Source organism: Gambusia affinis, linkage group LG15 (assembly GCF_019740435.1).
Source record: "Gambusia affinis linkage group LG15, SWU_Gaff_1.0, whole genome shotgun sequence".
Classification (NCBI taxonomy): Eukaryota; Metazoa; Chordata; class Actinopteri; order Cyprinodontiformes; family Poeciliidae; genus Gambusia; species Gambusia affinis.
In genome coordinates, this window is record NC_057882.1 from 18845246 (window position 1) to 18867339 (window position 22094).

Here is a 22094-nt window from a genome sequence, read left to right on the forward strand (position 1 = left end):
AGGCGTTAAATTAGGAAGCAAAATATATTTTTAGTCATATTTGATTGACAGCATTTTTATAGCAACTGAAATTGACATAATTCCTTAATTGTGCTATATATCTATGTGCCTGGAAAACATAATACTGCCCCTTTAAATTTCTTTGGTGAATGTTATTGAATGACATCGTTATGCTGGATACAATTGGGGGTTCAACAGAAAAATCTGTTGAAATCTACAATGTTAATGATAATGAGTCAGAAAAATGTTACTGACAACAAGTAGACACCCAACAGTCTCCAACTTTATCTTTACCTCTTGTTCTTGTGTCTTTTCCTCAGGTTTAATTAGGTGTATACTTGCTGTTTCTGGATCTTTCTGGGCTCAAACCACTCCCAGAGTTCCTGTGGCCAAAAATATAACAACGTCACAACAGCTGCACTTAACCTCTGCTGCAGAAACGGAGGCATTGAGCCATGTGCATGTACTGAACTCAACATATCAAAGCACAACTGCACAGGAATTTTGAGGCCTGTTCTGCTGAACACGTCACGTTTGAAGAGTTTGCGCAGTTCACAGTATGCCCTGTAGGCGGCACCATTGCAGCTCACATGGATATTTTGGTGACGTCTGGGTTTCAGGAGCCAACAACTTAATTCTGTCCCATAAAGCAAGGTTTTGTTTTACACACGTGTTTGTATTAATTTAACTCTCCTGCCTTTTCACTCATGCAGCACAAACTTAATACAGTGGCTTGAAAAACTATTCATTAACCTTGAACTATTCTATATTCTGTCTCGTTTTTGTGTCCTTGAGCAAGACACTTCACCCACCTTGCCTGATCATTGTGGTGGATGGCTCCGGTGTGTGGCAGCCTCACTTCTGTCAGACAACCTCAGGGCATCTTTGGCTACAATCCTGTAGCTTGTCACCTTTGCATCTTTGTCCAGAAAAGTGCAATATATGTCTGAAGTAATTTCATAGTTGCCAGTAGCCGAAAGAACACGATAAAGATGTCTGTACATGACCAATATACGAGATTAAATAGTCTGGGCACGACAACATTTAAGACCTATGATTAATGCATTAATGTTGACATAATTTAGGAAAAAGTGCAATTAAGACATTTTACAGCCTTAGTTTTAGAACTTTAAGCATGTGGGGTTTTTTTGAGGTTTTAGCAATACTCCTGTTTTCTTTTAATTTCCATAGGTTCCACAGATCAGTCTGTCTTAAACTTCACACTCTCTCCCTGATCTGTGTGCTGCGTTCCTTGGTATTCATTATGGTGTTTGCTATGCAATATTCGCTAAAAAATTTTGAGAACATGTCAGAATAACTGAATTTATACTGAGATTACATTACACACAAATTTACTAGTTAGGACTATTTATGGAAATTCAAGTAAAGGGTTGAAAAAAAATGTACTTTTCAAATTTGTAGGTTAAAAACTGGAAAACTGTATGCAATGTGTACTATAAAATACTTAAAATTTATAGTTGTGCAACATAACCGTAGACCATAAACATTGATGACTGTTTATTTAAATACAATCACAGTAAAAAACATTTTGTAAAAATTAGAAAATAAATAATTAATGCACATGTTATACATCAAGATGTAGATCACTTTCACACCCAGATGTTCAGTCGATTTCTACTTCCATGCCCAGATCAGGTGAATCCTCAAAGTGGACATAGTAGTCTCCCTCCATCTCCTCAAAGACAACGATCTAATGAATTAAAAGGGAAGCATTACACACAGAAACATTTGCTCTGATTTAAGTTTGATGATTTTATGTCCAAAACAAACAAATCCACCGAGGACTGATAGAATAATGATTAAATAGAGTAGGGCACTGCTGGAGAAACAATGGAAATGACAGTGTAAAGAGATTTTACATAAAATCAAGAAAATTAGGGACAATCCTGAGGAACCTCTTCCTGTGACTGTCATATATAACATAAATATAAAAACAGTGTCTTGAATCAGAGGCTTCTTCAAATTCGTTGTAATGCAGATTGCTACAGGAGATATTTCCTGCCCACGGCCATCAGCCAACATAACAGTGAGTTACAACATTTAATTTCCCTTTGGGATCAATAAGGTATGTTTGAATTGATTTGAATAACCACATTATAGTGACTCAACATAGGCATACTGAATATTACTTAAGGGTATATAGTAGTTATTGATTAATCGATAACTAAAATAGTCATAAGTTGCAGTCCTAAACATTACATAACACTGTTACTCTCACAAAAGAAGGATCAGATGCTGTAACTATATCACACCTTACTATAATAACATCAACTTTTTTACAGCATGTTTTAAAATAAATGATGTCACTTTTTACAACTTGATTGACTGATTGATTGAATGAAAGACTGTCTGTGAACAGCTTTACCTGGTTTACTCCACTGTGGAGAAAGGGCCCAGGGAGGTAGAGAGACTGCTGTGGGCCCACTGACCAATAGCGACCAAGATTCAGACTGTTTATGAACACAACACCTTTTCCCCAGCCCTAAAACATTTGCATTAGCACACAGAACAACACAGACAAATCAGTGAGCATAAGTTGACTTTGCAGCATCATTCACACAAACAAAACACTAAAGGAACCTCTGCTATTCTCCTTTTAGTTTTTCATTCAGCTTTTCGCTGTAAAAAAAAACAAAAAACAAACACAAACGTCTTATTTCACTTACTGGCAGCTTCACAAACGTGTCACTCGGATAGCTGTACACAAACACTCTTCCCATAAAAAATCCAGGAAAGCTGGGAGTTTCTGGGAGATTTTTCCAAGATGCCTGATTAAGACTGAAAAAGATTCCTTCAAACACATTTTTAAACACAGATGGAAGTTGAATGCAGGTTGTTGGGTTCAATAAAGCACACAAACCTTTCAATAAAGTCGAATTTCATATCCAGGCTGTATGTTGTAAAACCCCGCAAGGGGATGCCGTTGAATAAAATGTCCCCCACCAGACCTGAGAGAGCAAAAATGAAAAGTGACTCATCACGTATCCTCGGACAATGTTCTGACAGTAATTTAATAGCAGGTAAAGCAAAGAATCTGCAGGCATTGCTGCTGGTCACCTTTACGCTGTTTGTCAAGGTTTCTTCCTCTGTGAACTCGTCCACGGTTTTCAACCAGGAAGCTCAAAGTCCGCTCTTCCTGTGAGGATGAAACACTTCAATGGTTACACCCAACCAGACACACCTTTGGGTTCCATCTCAGCCAATAACAAAGGGAGCTTCATTGTTCATACCTTACCATCAGGAACAGCCAGCTCAAGGATCTTGCGCTTCAAAAGACCAATATATTTCTTGTCTACATACACCTGCAGGACAAAATGGGATTTTTCAATTTACCCATAAAAAAAAGTGGTTCTCCACCATTACTGTTCTGCATTTTATGTAGCATTCATGCAATGTATAAAACTTCAAAAATTTGCTCAAACCAAAACCATGAAGGAACTACCCAGAGCAAGCCTGGTGAAAACAACCACTTCTTCTACGCTTTGCTTCATCTAGAGCAGGGGTCTCAGACTCGCGGCCCGCGGGCCAACTGCGGCCCTCGGGACGATAGTTTGTGGCCCCCACCTTAATATGAAAGTTTAATGTTAGTGTGGCCCGCGAGCAGTGATGTCAGTAACGCGTTAATTTGTAACGTTACTGACGTCGGACCACTTTTTTCAGTAACGAGTAATATGCTATTTCAAATCCAGTAGTCAGACTACAGTTACTTATCAAAATCATTTTTGCGTTACTATCTTCTTTTGTAATTTAATCGTATTTCCTCTACTCGTCTTGTCGAGTGACCGACGTCTCTATGCGACAGAAATGTAAACAATGGAGGGAGATGCGCATTTTGTTGGTGGAAAAACTGGAACTATTTTGAGATTCTGCTGACAAGTCCGATTATTATAAGCGGCTTTGGGCTTCATTTTTTAAAGTCGCTTGCCGATTTAATGAGTGGCGGGTTGCGCCTTTTTGGCTGTTTTGAGCGTGAAGTTGCTCCTTTGGGTTTGGAAATAAGCAGAGTCATAATAGCTAAATCCCAGAATTTGTTCGTCATTAAGGTAGTCTTACTCCATCTCTCCCTGTTCATCATTTCTCAGATGATCCGTCCCGCTGTGTCTTTGTTAATATCAAGTTAATATATTACCTCTGAATGACGTCGAGCTTCGCGTTGCGCTCCAGAAAACTGCAAACATCGAGACCAATATAAACAGCGCAATAAACGTGAAAACAGCCACGAATGAACGTGTCCGTAGTTTCCAATAATTATAATGGAAACTTAATTCTAATTATTAATACTAAGATAAGTGTCGCAAATCTGTGCAGCCATCTGAGCTGTGAGCTGCAGGAGGAGCTCTGTGCGCAGTGACACCAAATGCAGGGCCGTAACACAGAACCTGGAGGCTGGGGGGGAGGGGGGCTTTAAAATCCTTCTTAGAGTTTTCCAGACAACAGTGGACCACACAAACTACTCACGTTTTTTATTTTTCTACAATCTCCTCTTCAGTTCAACCTTATCAGTGGAGACACATTGTTGATGTTACCATTATAAAATAGCTTACAAAAAAGTATTGGCAAAGCTCAATGTGATTTTCACAGGAGGCGGAGCGTTGTTGTTAGCACCTGCTGAAAGTAACTAAAAAGTTACTTTTTAGTGTAACTTAGTTACTTTCCAAATCAAGTAGTCAGTAATCTAACTAAGTTACTTTTTCAAGGAGTAATCAGTAGTTCGATTAAAGTTACTTTTTCAAAGTAACTATACCAACACTGCCCGCGAGTTTGATATGATTGGCACTTTTCAGTGTTGTGTGCGGAGCTGACCTAACTTACCAATCACAGTGCTTCAAATGGAGCTCATTGACCCGCAGTGCCTCTCTGAACTCAAAGCCAAGTTCAGGGAGGTGAGTGGAAAAGCAGACAAGCTTGGGCAATTTTTGAGAGAATTGCCACCCAGCTTCCCTGAGCTTTCCCAAATGTTCAAGCGGACCATGTGTCTTTTTGGGAGCACATACTTGTGCGAAAAGCTCTTCTCTACCTTGAACTTCAATAAGTCCAAGTACAGGTCCAGACTTACTGACGAGCATCTTCAAGCTCTACTTAGGGTCTCAACTGCCTCCTCCCTTAACGTATTTCATTGGGATTTTATGTGACAGACCAACAGACCTCTAGCAGTAAGAAGTAGGCAGAAGAAACAGTTTATAAACTGTTATATTCATAACAGTTTATGTTCAATGTTCCATTCATGTTCAGAAAGTTAAAGGTTAAAGAACTGTTAATACAGCCATTTGAATCTGAAATATTATAATTACATTTATCTAGTCTTCTATAGCTGCTGTGTTATTATTATATTTTATTTATTTATTACTGATTAATTTTTTTTCTTATGAATTGTTAATTTATTTATTTTTTCATCTTATTTTGTGTTTAAAAAATAAAAATAAAGTCATTTGATAACATTGGAATGTTTTTGTAAGAGCTTTTCTTGTGGAAAACCCGATGCGGCCCAGCCTCGCCCAGACTCTACCTCCATCGGCCCCCAGGGAAATTGAGTTTGAGACCCCTGATCTAGAGGATCTGAACCCTCAGCTATTATGAAAAGATTGCTTGCTGGAGGCGTGGACTCTCTTTGACGTTTGAAATAATTGGATCTGATTTTACCCAACCGCTAACATTTGGCCATGAGGTATGTAATGCCCTAGCTAGATCGCAAAGGAAGCCACAGCAGGAACTTTAAACAATCCAGTGGGGAGTAGGGCCACTGGATTTTACCTTTTCAGTGATAAAATGTCTCAAATTCCTCTAGCTCAGACTTTAATGACTCAATATTTGGAAGAGTGCCCAATACAGACTGAATAGTTTTATTCACTTCCTTTGCTGCCATTGCCAAACTACAACCATATAGAGAGTGACTACAATTTGAAATCAGCAGACAAAATTGATGTCACCATTTGTAATTCCCCCTTTTGCTTGCTGATTGAAATTCAGTAGACGAAATTGAGCTCAATGGGAGAAATCCCTGACAGAACATTGCAGGGAGATGAGAATTGAGCAGAATTGTGTAGACATAGCAAAGGAAGCTATGGCAGGACCTGTAAACTGCCCAGGGGGGAGTAGGGTTATGCAATGGCCTAGCTAACCCGGAGCACTAACTGAGGTAACTCAACATATTGCAAAACAAATAAATAAAACCAAAAATATGTATACAGCAAACAACATGCCAGTAGCATAGCAAGCTAGCTGATTTTGTCAAGCTAAATTCCCGACATCAAGTGTCACTTCTTCATTTATGTGTTTAGACAACAACCTACCAATTTCAGTAAAGATCTGCTCTGTTTCCATGCCACTGGGTCTAAAATGCTGATACAAAATGCTTCTTTGTGCTAGAAAACACAAATCAGTTAATGACTCTGACTGGAGAAAAAAACTTGCTCGTGGAGGATGTTTTATTCATGGCAGTGTTCTTTGGCAGAGCTGTGAGGAAACCCACTCCCTTGGATACAAACACATAAATCTCATCAGAACGTCTCATGGTTAGCATCGCGCAGTCCTCATGGTGACTCATGTTAATTTTGCACTAATTTTCTGCTCTCCATCATTATGCTTTGTTCTTGAAGGGGTTTGTTTTCTTTGCAGTTCTTACCCAAATGTCTTCGGCTCACCATGCATGCAGATGCACTCACTACCATTTTTCACCCAGGAGGTTTTTAGTGCATGAACCATAATTAAGTAAAAAGTAACCCAACCTCAACAGAGTCTGAGCTCACAGCTTTGTGGGCAGGAACAATAACTCACCAGAGCACAATCCCGAACATTGTCACCTGACTGTAGAATCCCTCCGCTAGTGATGGTGGTCTCATACAGAGTGTAGCCATATGACTGGCCGTTGCCATTGTTTGCAGGTAGGTTCTCCATATTTACTGGCTTGGAGGATGTGAAAGGCTGCAGAGGAATTATAGAACAATAATGCAACTGGGAAGCTAACTTCTACTCCGTTAGACTTGTCACTGTATGTAACTCACACTCTCAGTGAAGCTTAAAGCATCCCATAATGAGAGATGCTGGTACATAATGGCAGTTTCATAGGAATCACTGTAACGCAACTTCGGCATGTCTGGGAGGCTGTTACCTTCTGCTGCACAAACATGAAAAACTAATCAGACAACAATGTCTTTCAGTAACAGCACCTTGCAAAAGTTAGCATAGCCCTTCAACATTTTGTCACATTCGAAACACAAACCCCCAACGTATTTCATTGGGATTTTATGTGACAGACCAACAATAAGTGGTCCATAATAGTGAAGTGGAAGGAAAAGGATGAAGGCTTTTCAAAAACGGTTTAAAAAATGTAAAGTTTTAAAATGTGATGCCCCTGTTGCTCTGATAACTCTGAATAAAATCCAGTGAAACCAGTTGCCTGTAAAGGTTGCCAAATTAGTAAACAGAGTCTACTGTGTGTAATTAAATATCTTTACAAACGCAAATGTTCTGAAAAGGTTGTTTCTTCGCTAATTGAGATTTTCTTAGTCTGTATACCCCAGTTAACAATTAATCAATTACTAAATTAGTTGATAATTATTTCAACAATCTCTTAATCATAATCTGAATAATTGCTTCAGCCCAACTCTAGATGCTGTGCGCTGTAAGAGACATAGCCTACAAGGCTTGCCACTAGAATAGTAAAAGATGGTTTATATTTATAATTTTCACACACTTATTATTTTCCTTTCATTTCACAATTATTATATTACATAAAATACCAATAAAATATACTTAGGTTGTGGTTATTCTCTGAAGAAATATAAACAAATTCAAGAAGTGTGAATAATTTTGCATGCCACAATACCTGTACTTCATACTCAAGGTTAACTTACGTCTGAATTGAGAAAATAAATCCCTTAGAAGGTGATACTTTGCAGTGTATCCCCCTGCTTCAGATAACGGAGCATCATAATCTGAAACGCATCAGAAAATACACTAAGTGTTTTCTATTGCCATCTGCTGGCTATTACAACAAAAACACTTTACCTCCATATTTTCGACAGCAGAGCTTCGTCACTCTAACCACATCTGTGCACATTTGCATGAACACTGCGGCTGTTTTGTTTATGTCAGAGCTCACTCACCATAGCTGGAGACCAAAGCTTTATAGGAAAGATCAGAATCTGCTCCGTTCATGAAGCCAAAACTGGATCCTCCGTGGAACATGTGCAGATTGACAGACATGCCTCTTCTCAGAATATTCCTTACTGTGGACACCGTGTCTAGAACAAAATTATATTTTCACAAACTCATCAGAACTAACTATAGTACCACATCATCAACCTTTTATTAGTCTAATTTTGCGGTACAAAGCATTTTTACATATTTAAAACTCTTTAAGGAGGATTTTAAATAATGACCTAATATCAGGTGCTAAAGTAGTATGAGCCCTTGTTTTATCATCTGCTTTCTCACGATGACAAATCCAGTTCAATCCAAAATTATTCATACCCTGTCAGATTTGAATTTAATTTACCAGCATATGTGTTCCTGATACTCACCAATCGCTCATTCATTCAAGAAAACATCACTTTTGAAAAATATCTGATTTTATTACCTGCTAATAAAAAGGCATGCTGAGTAATTTAAACCCATCTCAGCAATCAGTGAGAAGTGTCACAGTAATCAAATCGTTCTTATATTTGCTGAGTAGGTTCTTTTTTTCATGTTTCTTCTGGTGTTTTGGTGATTTATCTTTTGATATGAGCTCCAAATTTGAGATCTGATAAGGTAGATTACATCTACCTTATTGTTGTTTCCCTCGCAAATTCTTTAACAGATTCAAGTCAGGACTTTGACTAAGATATTAATACTACTTAAAGTAAGAAGTAACATGTTGGAAAATTAAAGGATTATTATAAACCTAACAAGGTACCGTGCTGGTTGCATGAACACCTTGTCACAGTGTCAAAGAACTCAAACCCTTGGTGTGGATACTTTATAAAAACTAATTTGCATAAATTTGTTAAAATTCAGGATTCAAGTCTTGCAGTAGTGTAGTGTAGAAGACATTGGGTTTTAAGAATGAGATTCGAGACACTGGACAATGCACGTACAAAACAAAACCACTAGACAGCATAACATCAGCAGAAAGGATACAATTTAATGAAAAGGTCGGTGCTAGCATAGTAGGCATGAATGAAATACCTTCGGGAGGCAGCACATGGTGAAGTTCCCCCCATGTATCATACCAGCCAGTCCAGTATTCCATCACCAAGAAAGGCTTGTTGGGCTGAAAAACAGTACAAGAAAGATCTGAAGTGTCAGCTAACATCGATTACGTCCAATAAAAAAACAGAGACAAAGAAACAAAGAAATATTAAAGACCTTGACAGAGTTCAGCTCCTGGATGATTCTCTGATTCATTTTCCGTAGCTTTACTGCCCGGAGAGCTTTGAGACAACAGATAACACGTTAAACTTTGAATGTATTTCTGTCCGTATACGTGTGCACACTGACATGTACCTCCAACAACACCCCCCAACTTAAATGAGTTGCTTTTATCTGATGTGAGCAAGACCTCTCTGATTCCTCTGGACCATAAAGCCTTTCAACATGAGAAGAGATAAAACACATCAGAAAGGTCTGTTGATGGCAAAACACCTGCCTGTATTTTGGGGAAATAGTCTTAATAAAAGATAATAACCTTACCTCTTTAATGAATAACATGTACTTTTCATCCTTTGCAAAAGATCCATATTCATTTTCAATCTGCACTGCAATAATAGGACCCCCTTTGTGGAACTAGAATACACAAACAAGTATTTAAGGCTATGGCAACAAATTAGAGCACAATACACTCATTTCCAATTTAAAACTGACCTGAAATGGAACCACTTTTGGTATAAGTTTGTCAAAATAGGTGTTGACAGCCTGAATGAAGCCAGGGTGAGTGGTCCTTAGTCTCATACTGTCGTCTCTGAGGAGCCAGCTGCATAAAAAAATCCAACTGCTACTTATCTGCCTTGTCTTTCAGTATTTTATGAAGACAGTTTTACATCCATAATATTGCATCATCGCCTTCCTAATCTTCTGACACTTCTTAAAGACATATCAATGAACTCTGTGACACAATTGTCTGAACCCTGAGACTTCTCATGTGTACTACATCCCTTGACATGTGTAGAGTGGCTCCAATTAACAACAGCCTAACCTATTCTCCTGTTACTTTTAGCTAAGAATTGTGTGCACTCTATGAACATTGATCTTTCATCCCCAAAAAATTTAAACGAGTTGGTGACATCACATCAAAACTAACATATCCTATCCTGGCTCATTCTGAACCATTCATCCCAATACACAAACACTATACAAAACAGAGGTAAATCAAAAGCAACACACGCATTTTAAGGATTTATCAAATAACAAACTGCTCCCTGCGACAGACTGACAACCTGTCCAGGATATACCCCGCCTCTCACCCGGAACATTAGCTGGAGATAGGTACCAGTATCCCTCCTGACCCTACTAGGGACAAAGGTGTTAGAAAATGGATGAATGGATGGACAAACTGCTCCTCGTTTTGTCAAATTTAGACCCACTTACAGCATGTTTCCTTGAAGCACAAACATGCATGACAAGACAGGAAACTGTGAACATAACTTCAGATTTTATCACAGCTTCAAAAAAAATAAAACTAAAACAACTCAGTAAGTCTGGCGTACTAAAGCAAACTTTCAAAAAAACTGAGGATGTCTTTCTTCATGGTCTTAGGAGGTTATATGTAAACAACATGAGTGTTACCTTGGCAGTCCTCCCAGGTCCATGTCGGCAGAAATATAGGGACCAGGGCATAAAATAACCCACAACCCCAGCTCAGCTGCCAGAGATATGAATGCTCTGCGAAGAAGAGAAAGAACACCCTAAAAGGATTTAGGAATATTATACAAATAGCTGTGAAAAGTGCCTGGCAACCACAAGCAGTAGTGTCATATCCCCTTGTGTGGATAATTGCTTTAATAAGTTGCTGCTGTTGTGGAGATTAGGCAGTTGTCAGGTGGGACTCCCTCTCCCTTCTTGCATGAGTTCTAGAGGTTGCATGATGGGAGCAGAAGGGGAATATTTCTAACCAGGTCTCAAAACAGGTGACATTGTTAGGAAAGCTAGGAAAGTGATGCAGGAATCTTGTTTTGGACCTCTGCAAGATTGCTTAGCCAGCAACATCCATGCTCTCTAACTAATCCTACAGGTTCTATAGTTAAGACAAGCAAATCACGTTCTCCTTACTCTAAATCCAACTGTGTGTGGAAGTTGAACACGCCCTTCTCCGGCTGGTGCAGACTCCATGGAACATGCCTGTGAGGATGCTTTAATTACCATTCAGGTGATGGCGATGGGTTTGTGACATAAAACAAACACAGTGCAAGTTATCTCCCTACGTAGTTAGGGTGTTGATGCCACAGGCCATCATCTTCAACAGTCGGTCTCTCCAGTACGGCCTGGGCACACGGAAATAGTGAACGGATCCCCCGAGGATGAAGAAGGGCTTCCCATCCAGAGTGAACTGGGATAAGTTGGTGTTCAGGCCCATCTTCCTCATCTTCTTCAAGTCCGTTTGTGATGAGCTCTGAAAGAATCTGTGCATAGTTCCAGTCACAATCAGGTTACCGGACATACGGGCTATTGTTCTTGAACTGACCACATGATGTACTCTGTAGGAATTTGCAGTTGTCTTGAGTTGGCAAAAAGTATAAAACAAGGGAGCAGAAACACATTTTTGTGAAGTCAAAACAGACTTTGACAATCATATGGACAAATTTATTTAGTTCATAACAGGTTTGTTAAATATTTTTTTACTATTTATCCTTTGTGTAACAACTTTAAACATGTCAGTATCAGACAGATATTAAGCAAAATTTTTTGGGACAATGACACAGATCTCCAAGTACTGGAGATTCAAAAATAACTTAATATCAGTATCAACTGACAAATTAAAATTAGACAACACTTACCCCAGATACTTGTAGAAGATGAAGCCAACTATGCACAAGCAAATGAATGCATGTATCTGTTTCTGTTTAGTTCTTGTCCTCAGGACACCCATGGGTGAGCTGTTGGATCCCCTGCTCTAAAACAGGAAGCGGTAGTACTGAGTTGACTGCAGCATCTGTGTGCAGATGAACTAAGGAGCTTGCCTGAAACATGCACCGCCTTGTGGGAGTGGCTCATAAGGCAAAGAGCTCACCTTAGTAACAAGGCATGTTGCTTTACTGTACATAATCCCCAAGTACTATCTTCTCTGTATCTTTGATGTTTGGATTACAACTTTAAATGGGCGGAATTATGTACTTCCCAGGCACATGCTGCAGTTTTAAAACACAATTAAGTAACTCTATTGTCTTCAATTCTTATAAAAAAGCTATATATGTCAAACATGACTTAAAAGAAATTTGGGCCTCTGTCTTTCTAAGAAGACCCTGTTCTTTCCGATGTTCCACCTTCCACCACAACAACCCTCCTCCATTGAACCATTAACGTTTTTGCCAGTGTTTCACAGAGAAGTAGTTTGCATGACGAGCTCAGCATACAGCAATTTCACCAAAGTTGCAGGGGAGGGTTGCTCTACAAGGCAGAAGCTTGGGAACAGTGTCTCTGAGAAGGAGCTGCGTGGAAAAGGCAGCTCTCAGTGTGATCAATTGCTTCAGCACCCAGAATGTTGCTTTCTCAAACATCCTTTAATCTACCGTGGAAGTCACGGAAGAATTATAGCAACACTCCAGGTATGTTTTTGATGAGGGAATAATCAAAATAATCATAAATAATATAAATCTCTAAAAGTCGATTTTACATTATACTGTCCCTTAAATATGACATTCAAATGTAATAGTAAAACAACAATACATTTTTATAGCTTTATTTTCAACATATGGAAACATAATGTTAAAGTTATATACTCTTGAATAAGTATCTGATTAAAGTCACATAGGTAAAAGGAAAGAAAAACAGTTTCAGTTGCATCTATTTGCCTTTAAAACAAACAAACAAACAATTAATAACGAGTATTCTATTTGTATTTTGGGACCTTTGATAAAATAAACTGGAACATGAAGCTACCATACTCAGATTCCCAACCTTTGAATAAGCCTCTATGTAAACGGGGCCTAAGCTTAGGCTAAGGCCCAGTTTACACAGAGCCTCTCTTATGTTAAACCATAACAGTGTTGTTGGTGTCCAGCAGCTCATTTACACAACACTTGTGAACGTAGTCTCTTTTTGAAACCAGTCAGAGTGAAGCTTTTTCATATCACCTTCCACAGAGATGTGAAGTACTCATGCCTACACAATATAGTTGGCATGTTTACGCAACATACTTATGGTGTTTATACACCATAGAATAGTACCCGAAAATTGTATTCAAATAAGAGTAGCACTACTTCAACATATTTTACTCAAGTTATAAGTAAAAAGTAGCCCTAGAAGAACTTCCTGAAGCAACAGTAACAAAGTATTTGGTAAAAAGTCTACTCAAGTACTGAGTAACTGATCAAATTATCACTCACTTATATATTTTAAAAATACACCATCGAACGGATCAAAATATAAAGTTAAATGGAAATGTTGGTATTTTAAGGACTGAAATAATAATAATTCATATAAGCAACACAAAATTAAATCAGACAAAAAAAAAATTCCGAATTTGTTTCCTTTGATTTAAAACATATGAAACTTTAACAGAGTGTAGGTGTGTCTTTGTCTTGTGAATGTTTGGTTAAAACATGCTTGTTTTTCCTTCAGTGGGTAGAAAATCCAGAAATCTTACTCAAGTAAGAGTATATGATACTAAGTAAAAAGTACAGTAGAGCAAAAATACTCCTAAAATTATTTTTCTTCTGAAAAGGTACTGTAAATGTAAATGTGTCACATTTGTACGCTAATTATCCCGTAATAATGTGATATTCGAAAATTTTCCTCCGTGGTAGCAATATGCTTCCGTAGAAAACGGCCGTAAAACTGTCTAGAGGCTAACGGTCGATATAATTTAAACTAACCCTAAACCCCACAAAGAGTCGCCATTTTCACGGCAATGGCTAATGGGGAATACAAATAACGGTAGTTTGGATTTAGGCTAGCAGCCGTTGATAGCCAACAACATAGAATCGGCGCCAATAAAATACTGTTGTCAATTTACAAACACTTCTAATAATGGTACATATCTATTACTTGTGCACTTAACCTACCTGTTTTAAACAGAAATTAGCTTCTTCGGTAATGGTTTCCTGCGACGAATGCTATTCAGCTTCAGGACAGGTTCCACTGAGCTTCTCCTGGAAAGTCAGTGTCTCTGTTATATGCTACTACTGCCATCTTGTGGAGTAAAATAGTAGTGCACCAGAAATAAACTTACAAGTAAATGTGAGTGCCACACAACATAAACATAAACATTTTATTTATGCAGTAAAATAAATAAAATGTTGGGGGGGAGGAAAGGAGCTGGAGGGATGTGACTTTTAATGGTCAAATAGTCTTTAGGTGCCACATAAACAATAGTGGATCGTGTCAAAAGGTACTGCTTCATTCCAAGCAAGATCCCTCTGTCTGTATCTGCTGCACTTAGAGGAAGTGCTAAAGTAAAAAAAAAAAACAACAACTAAGAATTAAGAAAAATTCCCAACAAATATCTTATGAAATAAAGAGTAGGTGCTGTCCTGATGGCAAAAGGGGATTGCACAAAGTGTGGACAGATATGGGTAATATTGATGTAAATAATTGTGGCAGAGGTGCTTTTCTTCATATGGACCCTATTATGCCATTTTAGGCTCAAAATAAAACATTTTCAGATTAAAAATTTTTATTATGTACTTTCAAAAGCTTAATACTCCAATCACGTAGTAGCTTACAAAGAATATAATCGAGGTTGTGTATTTACCTTTCTTGTCACTTTTGTTTTAAGTTGATCTATTTATTATTTCCCTCTAGGTCTTGTTGTATGTGATGTTTTTCGAGTAACTTTTTGAATTAAATCTACATTTAAGTCTAAGACAATTCATACCCCTGTCCGATCTTATGTCACTACAGTTATTTCTAAAGAGTTTGTGAAAATATAATTTTCTTCCAGTCATGGTACCCACATTGAGGAAAATCCAATGTCTCCTCTGCAGAAACAAAGGCAGGTCTGTCAATCTGAACATGATCCATGAAGGATCCTGTTTTGGTTTCATGAATGGAGCAGTTTCTGGTCCTCCTGCAGCTATGTTGAGTGAGGTCTGGCATAAACAAAACAGCTGTGGTGTTCATGCAAATATGCACAGATGTGTCTGAAATGACAAAGTTCTGCTGTTTAAAATATGGAGGATAGAGTGTTACACTGTAAAGTACCATCTTCTCGGGCACAGGTGTCAAACTCCAGTCCTGGAGGGCCACAGCCCTGTAACTTTTAGATGTGCCTCTGCTGCACCACACCTGAATAGATTAATTAGGCCATTAGCAAGGCTCTGGAGAAGTGATCTACACAAGAAGGAGGTAATTAAGCCATTTCATTCCAGTGTTTTGTACCTGTGGCACATCTAAAAACTGCAGGACTGCGGCCCTTAAGCACTGGAGTTTGACACCCCTATTAAAGCGGATTTATTTTCTCATTTTGACAGTAAGTGAACCTTCAGTACAAATTACAGGTATTGTGCAAAATTATTCACACCCCTTGAATTTGTTTACATTTAGTCAGAGAATAACCACAATTTCAGTCCTTTTTGTTGTATTCTATGTAATATAACAGCATAAAATGTAGAATAATTGTGAAATGAAAGGAAAATAATAAACATGGATAATAAGCAATAGTAAACCATCTTTTACTATTCTAGTGGCAAGCCTTGGAGGTAATGACTCTAACAGCTCACAGCATCTAGAGTTGGGCTGAAACAATTAATCATGACTAATCGATTGTTGAAATAATTATCAACTAATTTAGTAATCTATTAATCTATAACAGGAGTACATAGACTCAACAAAGGTACTTTGTAAAAAAAACCCATTCCCAGATAAATAAACATTTTGCATTTTAAATAATAATTTAAAAAAACATTTGTTTCTAAATATATTTTTGTCAAAACTCCTCAAGTGGGATTCTTTAGCTTCACCTGCAACAAAATTTAATTTTAAGCAACAAAATATTTATTTTCTTTTTTTTTTTAAATGAATTGAATTATGTGCTTATTTATATGTTTTTAAAGTGTACCTGCAAACAATGCCAAAGGCCAGTCACATTACTACACACTGTATGAGACCACCATCACCAGCGGAGGGATGCTACAGTAAGGTGGCAATATTTGGGGTTGTGTCTAACCATTACCACTAACCCAGTCCAGGGTCAAATAAGGATCAATTAAGGCATGGTTTGATTTAAAAAACACAGATCTGACCAAGCAGCTCTGTTTATTACAATCTGTTCATACTGCTTTGTGAAGTATATTGATTTGAATAAGCAAAAACTTAATAAAATGACGGTGGCGGAGAAGTTGATTTTCAATTAGCTGGTGTCAGTTAGGGGCAATTTTATGTGGAATTCAGCCACAAAGAATTATATTATAGAAAAATAAAGTTACTATGTCATATAAAAGTCAAATTATTTTTAAGTTATATAATATATATAGATATAAAGCATTTTTATAAGTACTACAGGTAACAGTTGCTTCACTTTGCTGTAAGTGAAGCAATATGTAATACTGCTCCTTAAATAAAATTATAGGTAATGATGTTTGAAATTTTGCTTTACAAAATCAGTGTTGGAATATTGAAATACTGTGCTTTTCAAGCAACAAACCCCAAGCTTGCTGTTCCTGATGCTAAGGTATGAATAATGAAGCTTCCTTTGTTATTGGCTGGGATGGAACCCAAAGGTGTGTCTGGTTGGGTGTAAACATTGAAGTGTTTCATCCTCACAGGAAGAGCGGACTTTGAGCTTCCTGGTTGAAAACCGTGGACAAGTTCACATAGGAAGAAACTTTGACAAACAGCGTAAAGGTGACCAGCAGCAATGCCTGCAGATTCTTTGCTTTACCTGCTATAAAATTACTCCCATTGTCAGAGGCTAGCTGAAGAGTCACTTTTCATTTTCGCTCTCTCAGGTCTGGTGGGGGACATTTTATTAAACAGCATCCCCTTGCGGGGTTTTACAATATCCAAATCTAAATATGCAGCCTAGTTTTATTGTCACATTTGTGTGCTTTATTGAACTCAACAACCTGCATTCAACTTCCAGCTGTGCTTAAAATTTGTTTAAAGAAAGCCTTTTCTTTATCAGGCACCTTGGAAAAGTCCCCAAGAAAAACCCAGTTTTAGATTGACAGTAATTTAACTGTTGGGTTTTTGCTGCATGAGTGAAACGACAAGAGAATCAAATAAATACAAACACATCTGTAAAACAAAAAAACTAGCTTTATGGGACCAAAGTAAATGGCTTTCTCACAGAACCCAGACATCACAAAAACATCATTCAGGTTATGTCCATGTGAACTGTAATGGTGCCGCCTACAGGGCAGACTGTGAACTGCGCAAACTCTTCAAAGCCGGAACCTGACAGTGTGCTGAGTTAAAGAGGTTCTGCTGCAGGTTGGTGGTGTATGAAATCAGAACTTGCAAGCTACGCTGGGAAGAATCGAAATATTTAATAACTTCTACTACGTGGAGTCATGGCTCTATATTCCACAGTTTTCCCACATGTTCATAATAAATAATCAGCAAACAGAATTTACAAAGAAATTGTCGTTTAAATTAGCAAATAGCAAACCTGCAAAGTCCAGAGATTGTTAACGAAACAGAATCATCTCTTTAATAGGAGAACAGCTCTGCAGTCCTTGCAGCACATCAGGAAGTGCTGATAATACATGAATGTGAAAGGTTGTTTGTGTTTGACAATAATAAATCAGTGCATGTGTGTGTGTCAGCTGGTTAAGTGAATATGTGCTGAGCAGAAATACAACTCCTAATTAGTGAGGGGTTCAGGGTGCTATCTAAATAGGCTAGTGTTGTACAGTACTAATACAGGGGGGGTGTAGGGAGAGCTTGGATCCCATCAGTGCTGTCTGCCAGTCAGTGCTGTGTTACTTCAAACAAGGACTTGTTTTATGTGCAGCCCTGTGCCCGACAGCCCACTGACCTCAGAACAAAAGAGCCCTATTAAATGGTGATTGGATGCTTGGCTGGTGGCATCTGTGCTGAGAGGGTTCTTTATTGCACACGGGTTCATCTCTTTCTGGAGTTTAAATCGGGTAACCTCCTTTGTTTCAGCTCCTACTGTGCCGGTTCCATTTGGCAACTCCTTCCTCTGTCAACTCAGTTCCGCCCAGCAGAACAAACCACAAAGTTCCTGTGCAGTTGTGCTTTGATATGTTGAGTTCAGTGCATGCACATGGCTCAGTGCCTCCATTTATGCAGCAGAGGTTAAGTGCAGCTATTGTGCCGTTGTTATGTTTTTGGCCACCGGAGCTCTGAGGGTGGTTTGAGCCCAGACAGATCCTAGTGAAGCTTCCTTTCCTGAAACAACATGTATACACTTAATTAAGACTGAGGAAAAGAAACAAAGACAAAAGGTAAAGATACAGTGGGAGCGTGTTGGGGGTCTACCTGTGTCATCTATGCAAATGTTCTGCCTCTGTATCAGCAAACATTATTTAAAATTTCATTATTATCTCAATTTTTCTGTTTAACGGTTGATTTAATTAATCCAACACTATGGTGTCAGTCTTTAAATGACATCTCAAAATCTATTGGCTTCTTTGCCAATTGTTACCCTTCCTCTTTACTCACATTACATTTTGCCCTCCTCCATCTTCAGTGTATACCTGTAAACAACCATACTGCAACCTTCTACTCCACCACTGCTGGTTAGTGTATGTCTCTTGTTAAGTATGCAGATAAACAGATAAGTAACCAAAATTTTATATTTAACCTTTTTTTATATTTAACTGCATTTTTTAAATAATATCTTATGGTGCACTTTCCATTGTTTCTAGTTCATTTCCTTATTTGGACCAGTTCATCATAATGAAATATAACAGATTAATACCTCTGATCAAACTAAGCAGATCTGGGAAACCCCTTCCAGATTTCATTTATTGGAATTACGCAACCATATTTCCCTACTCCTTCACAAGATCATAAAAACTTTAAATCATTGGTTATCATTAGTTTTGGTGCCCTAAAGCAGAGGGTATGAAACTGTCTGCAAAGTAGGAACAAAAAGTCTCCAAAGCAGATAAAGATTGTCCCCACAGTCTGCTCTAATTGTCACATAGTCACATCCTTTGTGATTGTACAAAATAATAATAAGATGACGCAATCATTACCCCTAACAAACACCAACATCTGCTGTCATTACGAGATTATCCAATAGTTATTGTTTGAATAAAACACACTTTTGGATTATTTGTTTCTTTAAAGAGAGATGGTGACACTGTGGGCTGCTGATCTGAGACCAGATCTATGCTAAGACATTTAAGAAGAAAGCAAAAATAATGCAGCCATACTATTAAAAAAACTGATAAGAAAACATTTGTGATATATCCTCAATAAACATGCTACAGTCATCACTGACAGACTCATACTCAGCTGCCATGGGACTAAATTTCAACCAGCCCTGGAAATATTTAGCATCTCCTTCGGCAAATGACTGGTGAAAATAGGTACGTATTTTATATTCTAGCCTCTTGCATATGTGATTCCAATAAATATCTGACACCAGGAGGTCGCTGAGAGGTATTTTGTTTGCTCAAGCGTGATAATCTGTCTGTTTCATTGGATTAAACTGGCCCAAACTGGGATCAGAGCCCCAGTAAACAGAAATAAAGTCAAATACAAATTGTTATAAAGATAAAATCTAATTAAAAAATGCAAAGAATAAGCATTTTTTTCAACAACTTTTATCCATAATTCACAAAAATACTTGATACTATGCAAAAGTTTAAGTAAAACAGAAGGGACAAAATAACAATGTGTGAATCCCAAATGAGAGCACACAACAAGCCATCCGAATCCAGATCTTATGGTTTAAAAAAACAACAACCCAGAAACCAACATTTAAAAAACAAAATGCAGCCATCCAAATTTTTACATCAAGGTGTAAAAAGTAATTTTACCATGAACATATATAAGTTAAAGTGTTTGTTATTGATAAATCATTTCTATGTTCTCAAAAATGCAGTCATTAATATTATCTTCTTCTCTCAAATCTTAATAGTACAGAGATGTTAATGGTTACATCCATGAAGGAAAAAAGAAATGTGTCTTGAATGAACTACACTCTTTCCCCTCAGGCCGTTTCACAAAAATAATCACAGTGCAGATTTGCATTAATTTATCTTTCTAAAGCTCAGCTATTACCTGTCGGTTGAAGAATGTCATATCTCTACATTGGAGTCTGTAAATCCTTTCTTGCCCTCATTTACTAGCACAGGCTTCTCTGTCCGTGTGTGCCACACTAATACCTGTAGGTAAGAAGACAGGCATGGATGAGCATGCCTGATACTATGCAAAAGTTTAAGTAAAACAGAAGGGACAAAATAACAATGTGTGAATTGTTATTTTCACACATTGTAACATCAGTAACTATGTTACTGATGTAACATAGTTACATCAGTAACTATGTTACTGATGTAACATAGTTACATCAGTAACTATGTTACTGATGTAACATAGTTACATCAGTAACTATGTTACTGATGTAACATAGTTACATCAGTGGCATGTAACTATGTTAGCACATATTAGCAATATATTGCTTAACAATAAGTAGAGCACTGACTACTTTGATGGTGTTTAATTTATCATATTTTATCACCTAATCCAGAAGAGTAATTCAGACACCAGGATTGGCCTGGGTGGCTGAATAATTCTTCTGGATTAGGTTTAAAACATCTACACATTTGTTCTACATGCTTGACTTTGGTGGGTCAGTCACAAGAAGTCCCAGTAAACTGCACTGTAGTTTGTAGTTGCAATGTTGCCAAATTTGTAAAAGTTCAAGTTGTAGAAATATATTAAAATTATTGAGAGAACTTCTCTTACCTTAGTGCAGTTTGAGGCTTTAGGCTCCAACTCACTCAGAGTGACCAGTTCCTTCAGTAAGCTGCTCTCCTGATATCCTCCCTTCACTCCTCGAAGCTTGAAATAAGCCTGAGGTTTGGACAGAATGAGGCCCAAGTTTACTGCAAACCCAGCCATGTCTATACCGAAAGGCCGGTGTGGGTCAAATACTGTTTTCCAGCCATACACCTTGCCTAAGGCATTTATTTTGGGTGACTCGTATCGCAGGCCACCCACAAATGCCACAGGCCACACAGATACCTTTTTAGTCGACCTCATCTGTTAGATGAAAACACAGACATAAAAATTACTCATTGGAGTTGACAGAAATGCTCCTGTTTCACTTCTAGCACTAAGATATGTTAAGGGAAGGCAAGGCAGCAAAAAGAGAAAACTATTACTTTTAAAACATATCCCCTCACCTCTTCAAACAATTGTAGACTGTATGTGTTGTCGTCATCTGCAAAGTAGACAACTCCAGGCTGGCTGTAGTTTAAGGGGAAGGTCTCTCGTAGCCACCGCAGGGCCAGGTTCCTCTGCAAGGTACCACGAGGTACTCTGGGGTTCCTCCCGTCTCCTCTAGATTTATAAGTCAATGGTGTCAAAATGTTGAGGTGGGTGTAGTTAAGACCCTTTTCCTGAAGGAAATGGCTAACCAGAGTGGTCCTCCTCTGGGAGTCTTCCACAACAATCCAGTGCAGATTGGACACGTGGAGAAGAGTGTTGGCCAGGCGGGTCAGCTCAGCTTTCTGCACTGGGCGGCTGTAAGTGGGAGTGATGATGTGGAGAGTAGGAAGGCTTTGGGACCAAGGTGGAGGCCGGCTGTATATGTACTCAGTGCGGACCACATGCACAATGTCACGGCTCTGCAGTGAGGAGGATTCCTTTAAGGCCCGAAAGTCTGAGCGGCCACCAATTGTGTCAGCTACAGAGGAGAAAAAAGAAAGTGAGCTGTAATTTCTGACACAAAAGTGATTTCCTGATCAACGAGAATTGATCGATTGGTTATAATGTTTTGAACCAGTTTTCAAAATATT

At 38.2% G+C, this 22094-nt stretch overlaps 2 protein-coding genes across 4 annotated transcripts in view; both read right to left on the bottom strand.

Moving 5' to 3' along the window:
• Positions 1 to 1505: 1505 nt before the first annotated feature.
• LOC122845152 (beta-galactosidase-1-like protein 2) lies at positions 1506 to 14336 on the bottom strand. Of its 2 annotated transcripts, none has more exons than XM_044141239.1 (20): positions 14220 to 14336; positions 11994 to 12109; positions 11421 to 11618; positions 11269 to 11337; positions 10786 to 10881; positions 9865 to 9973; positions 9694 to 9786; positions 9508 to 9589; positions 9370 to 9434; positions 9190 to 9274; positions 8127 to 8264; positions 7875 to 7955; positions 7023 to 7132; positions 6796 to 6942; positions 3252 to 3323; positions 3079 to 3157; positions 2882 to 2969; positions 2688 to 2799; positions 2387 to 2503; positions 1506 to 1711 (listed from the first exon to the last, which is right to left on the bottom strand). In XM_044141239.1, exons 2-20 carry the CDS (start codon positions 12083 to 12085, stop codon positions 1625 to 1627), a joined length of 1920 nt encoding a protein of 639 aa, XP_043997174.1. In that variant the 5' UTR covers positions 12086 to 12109; positions 14220 to 14336; the 3' UTR covers positions 1506 to 1624. The 2 variants fall into 2 exon arrangements, with proteins under 2 accessions (XP_043997174.1, XP_043997173.1); XM_044141238.1 differs by having other exon boundaries at positions 7023 to 7135.
• Positions 14337 to 17392: 3056 nt separating this feature from the next.
• Positions 17393 to 22094, bottom strand: part of b3gat1b (beta-1,3-glucuronyltransferase 1 (glucuronosyltransferase P) b) — a 28583-nt gene continuing 23881 nt past the window's right edge. Inside the window, exons 4-8 of one of the 2 annotated variants that reach the window (XM_044140974.1) lie at positions 21480 to 21982; positions 21319 to 21336; positions 21040 to 21147; positions 20356 to 20459; positions 17393 to 18510 (exon numbers count right to left, since the gene is read on the bottom strand). In XM_044140974.1, the coding sequence (XP_043996909.1) occupies positions 20373 to 20459; positions 21040 to 21147; positions 21319 to 21336; positions 21480 to 21982 (716 nt within the window). In that variant the 3' untranslated portion in view covers positions 17393 to 18510; positions 20356 to 20372. Of the gene's footprint in view, positions 18511 to 20355; positions 20460 to 21039; positions 21337 to 21479; positions 21983 to 22094 lie in introns of both variants that reach the window. The other variant, XM_044140973.1, reaches the window with a different exon arrangement.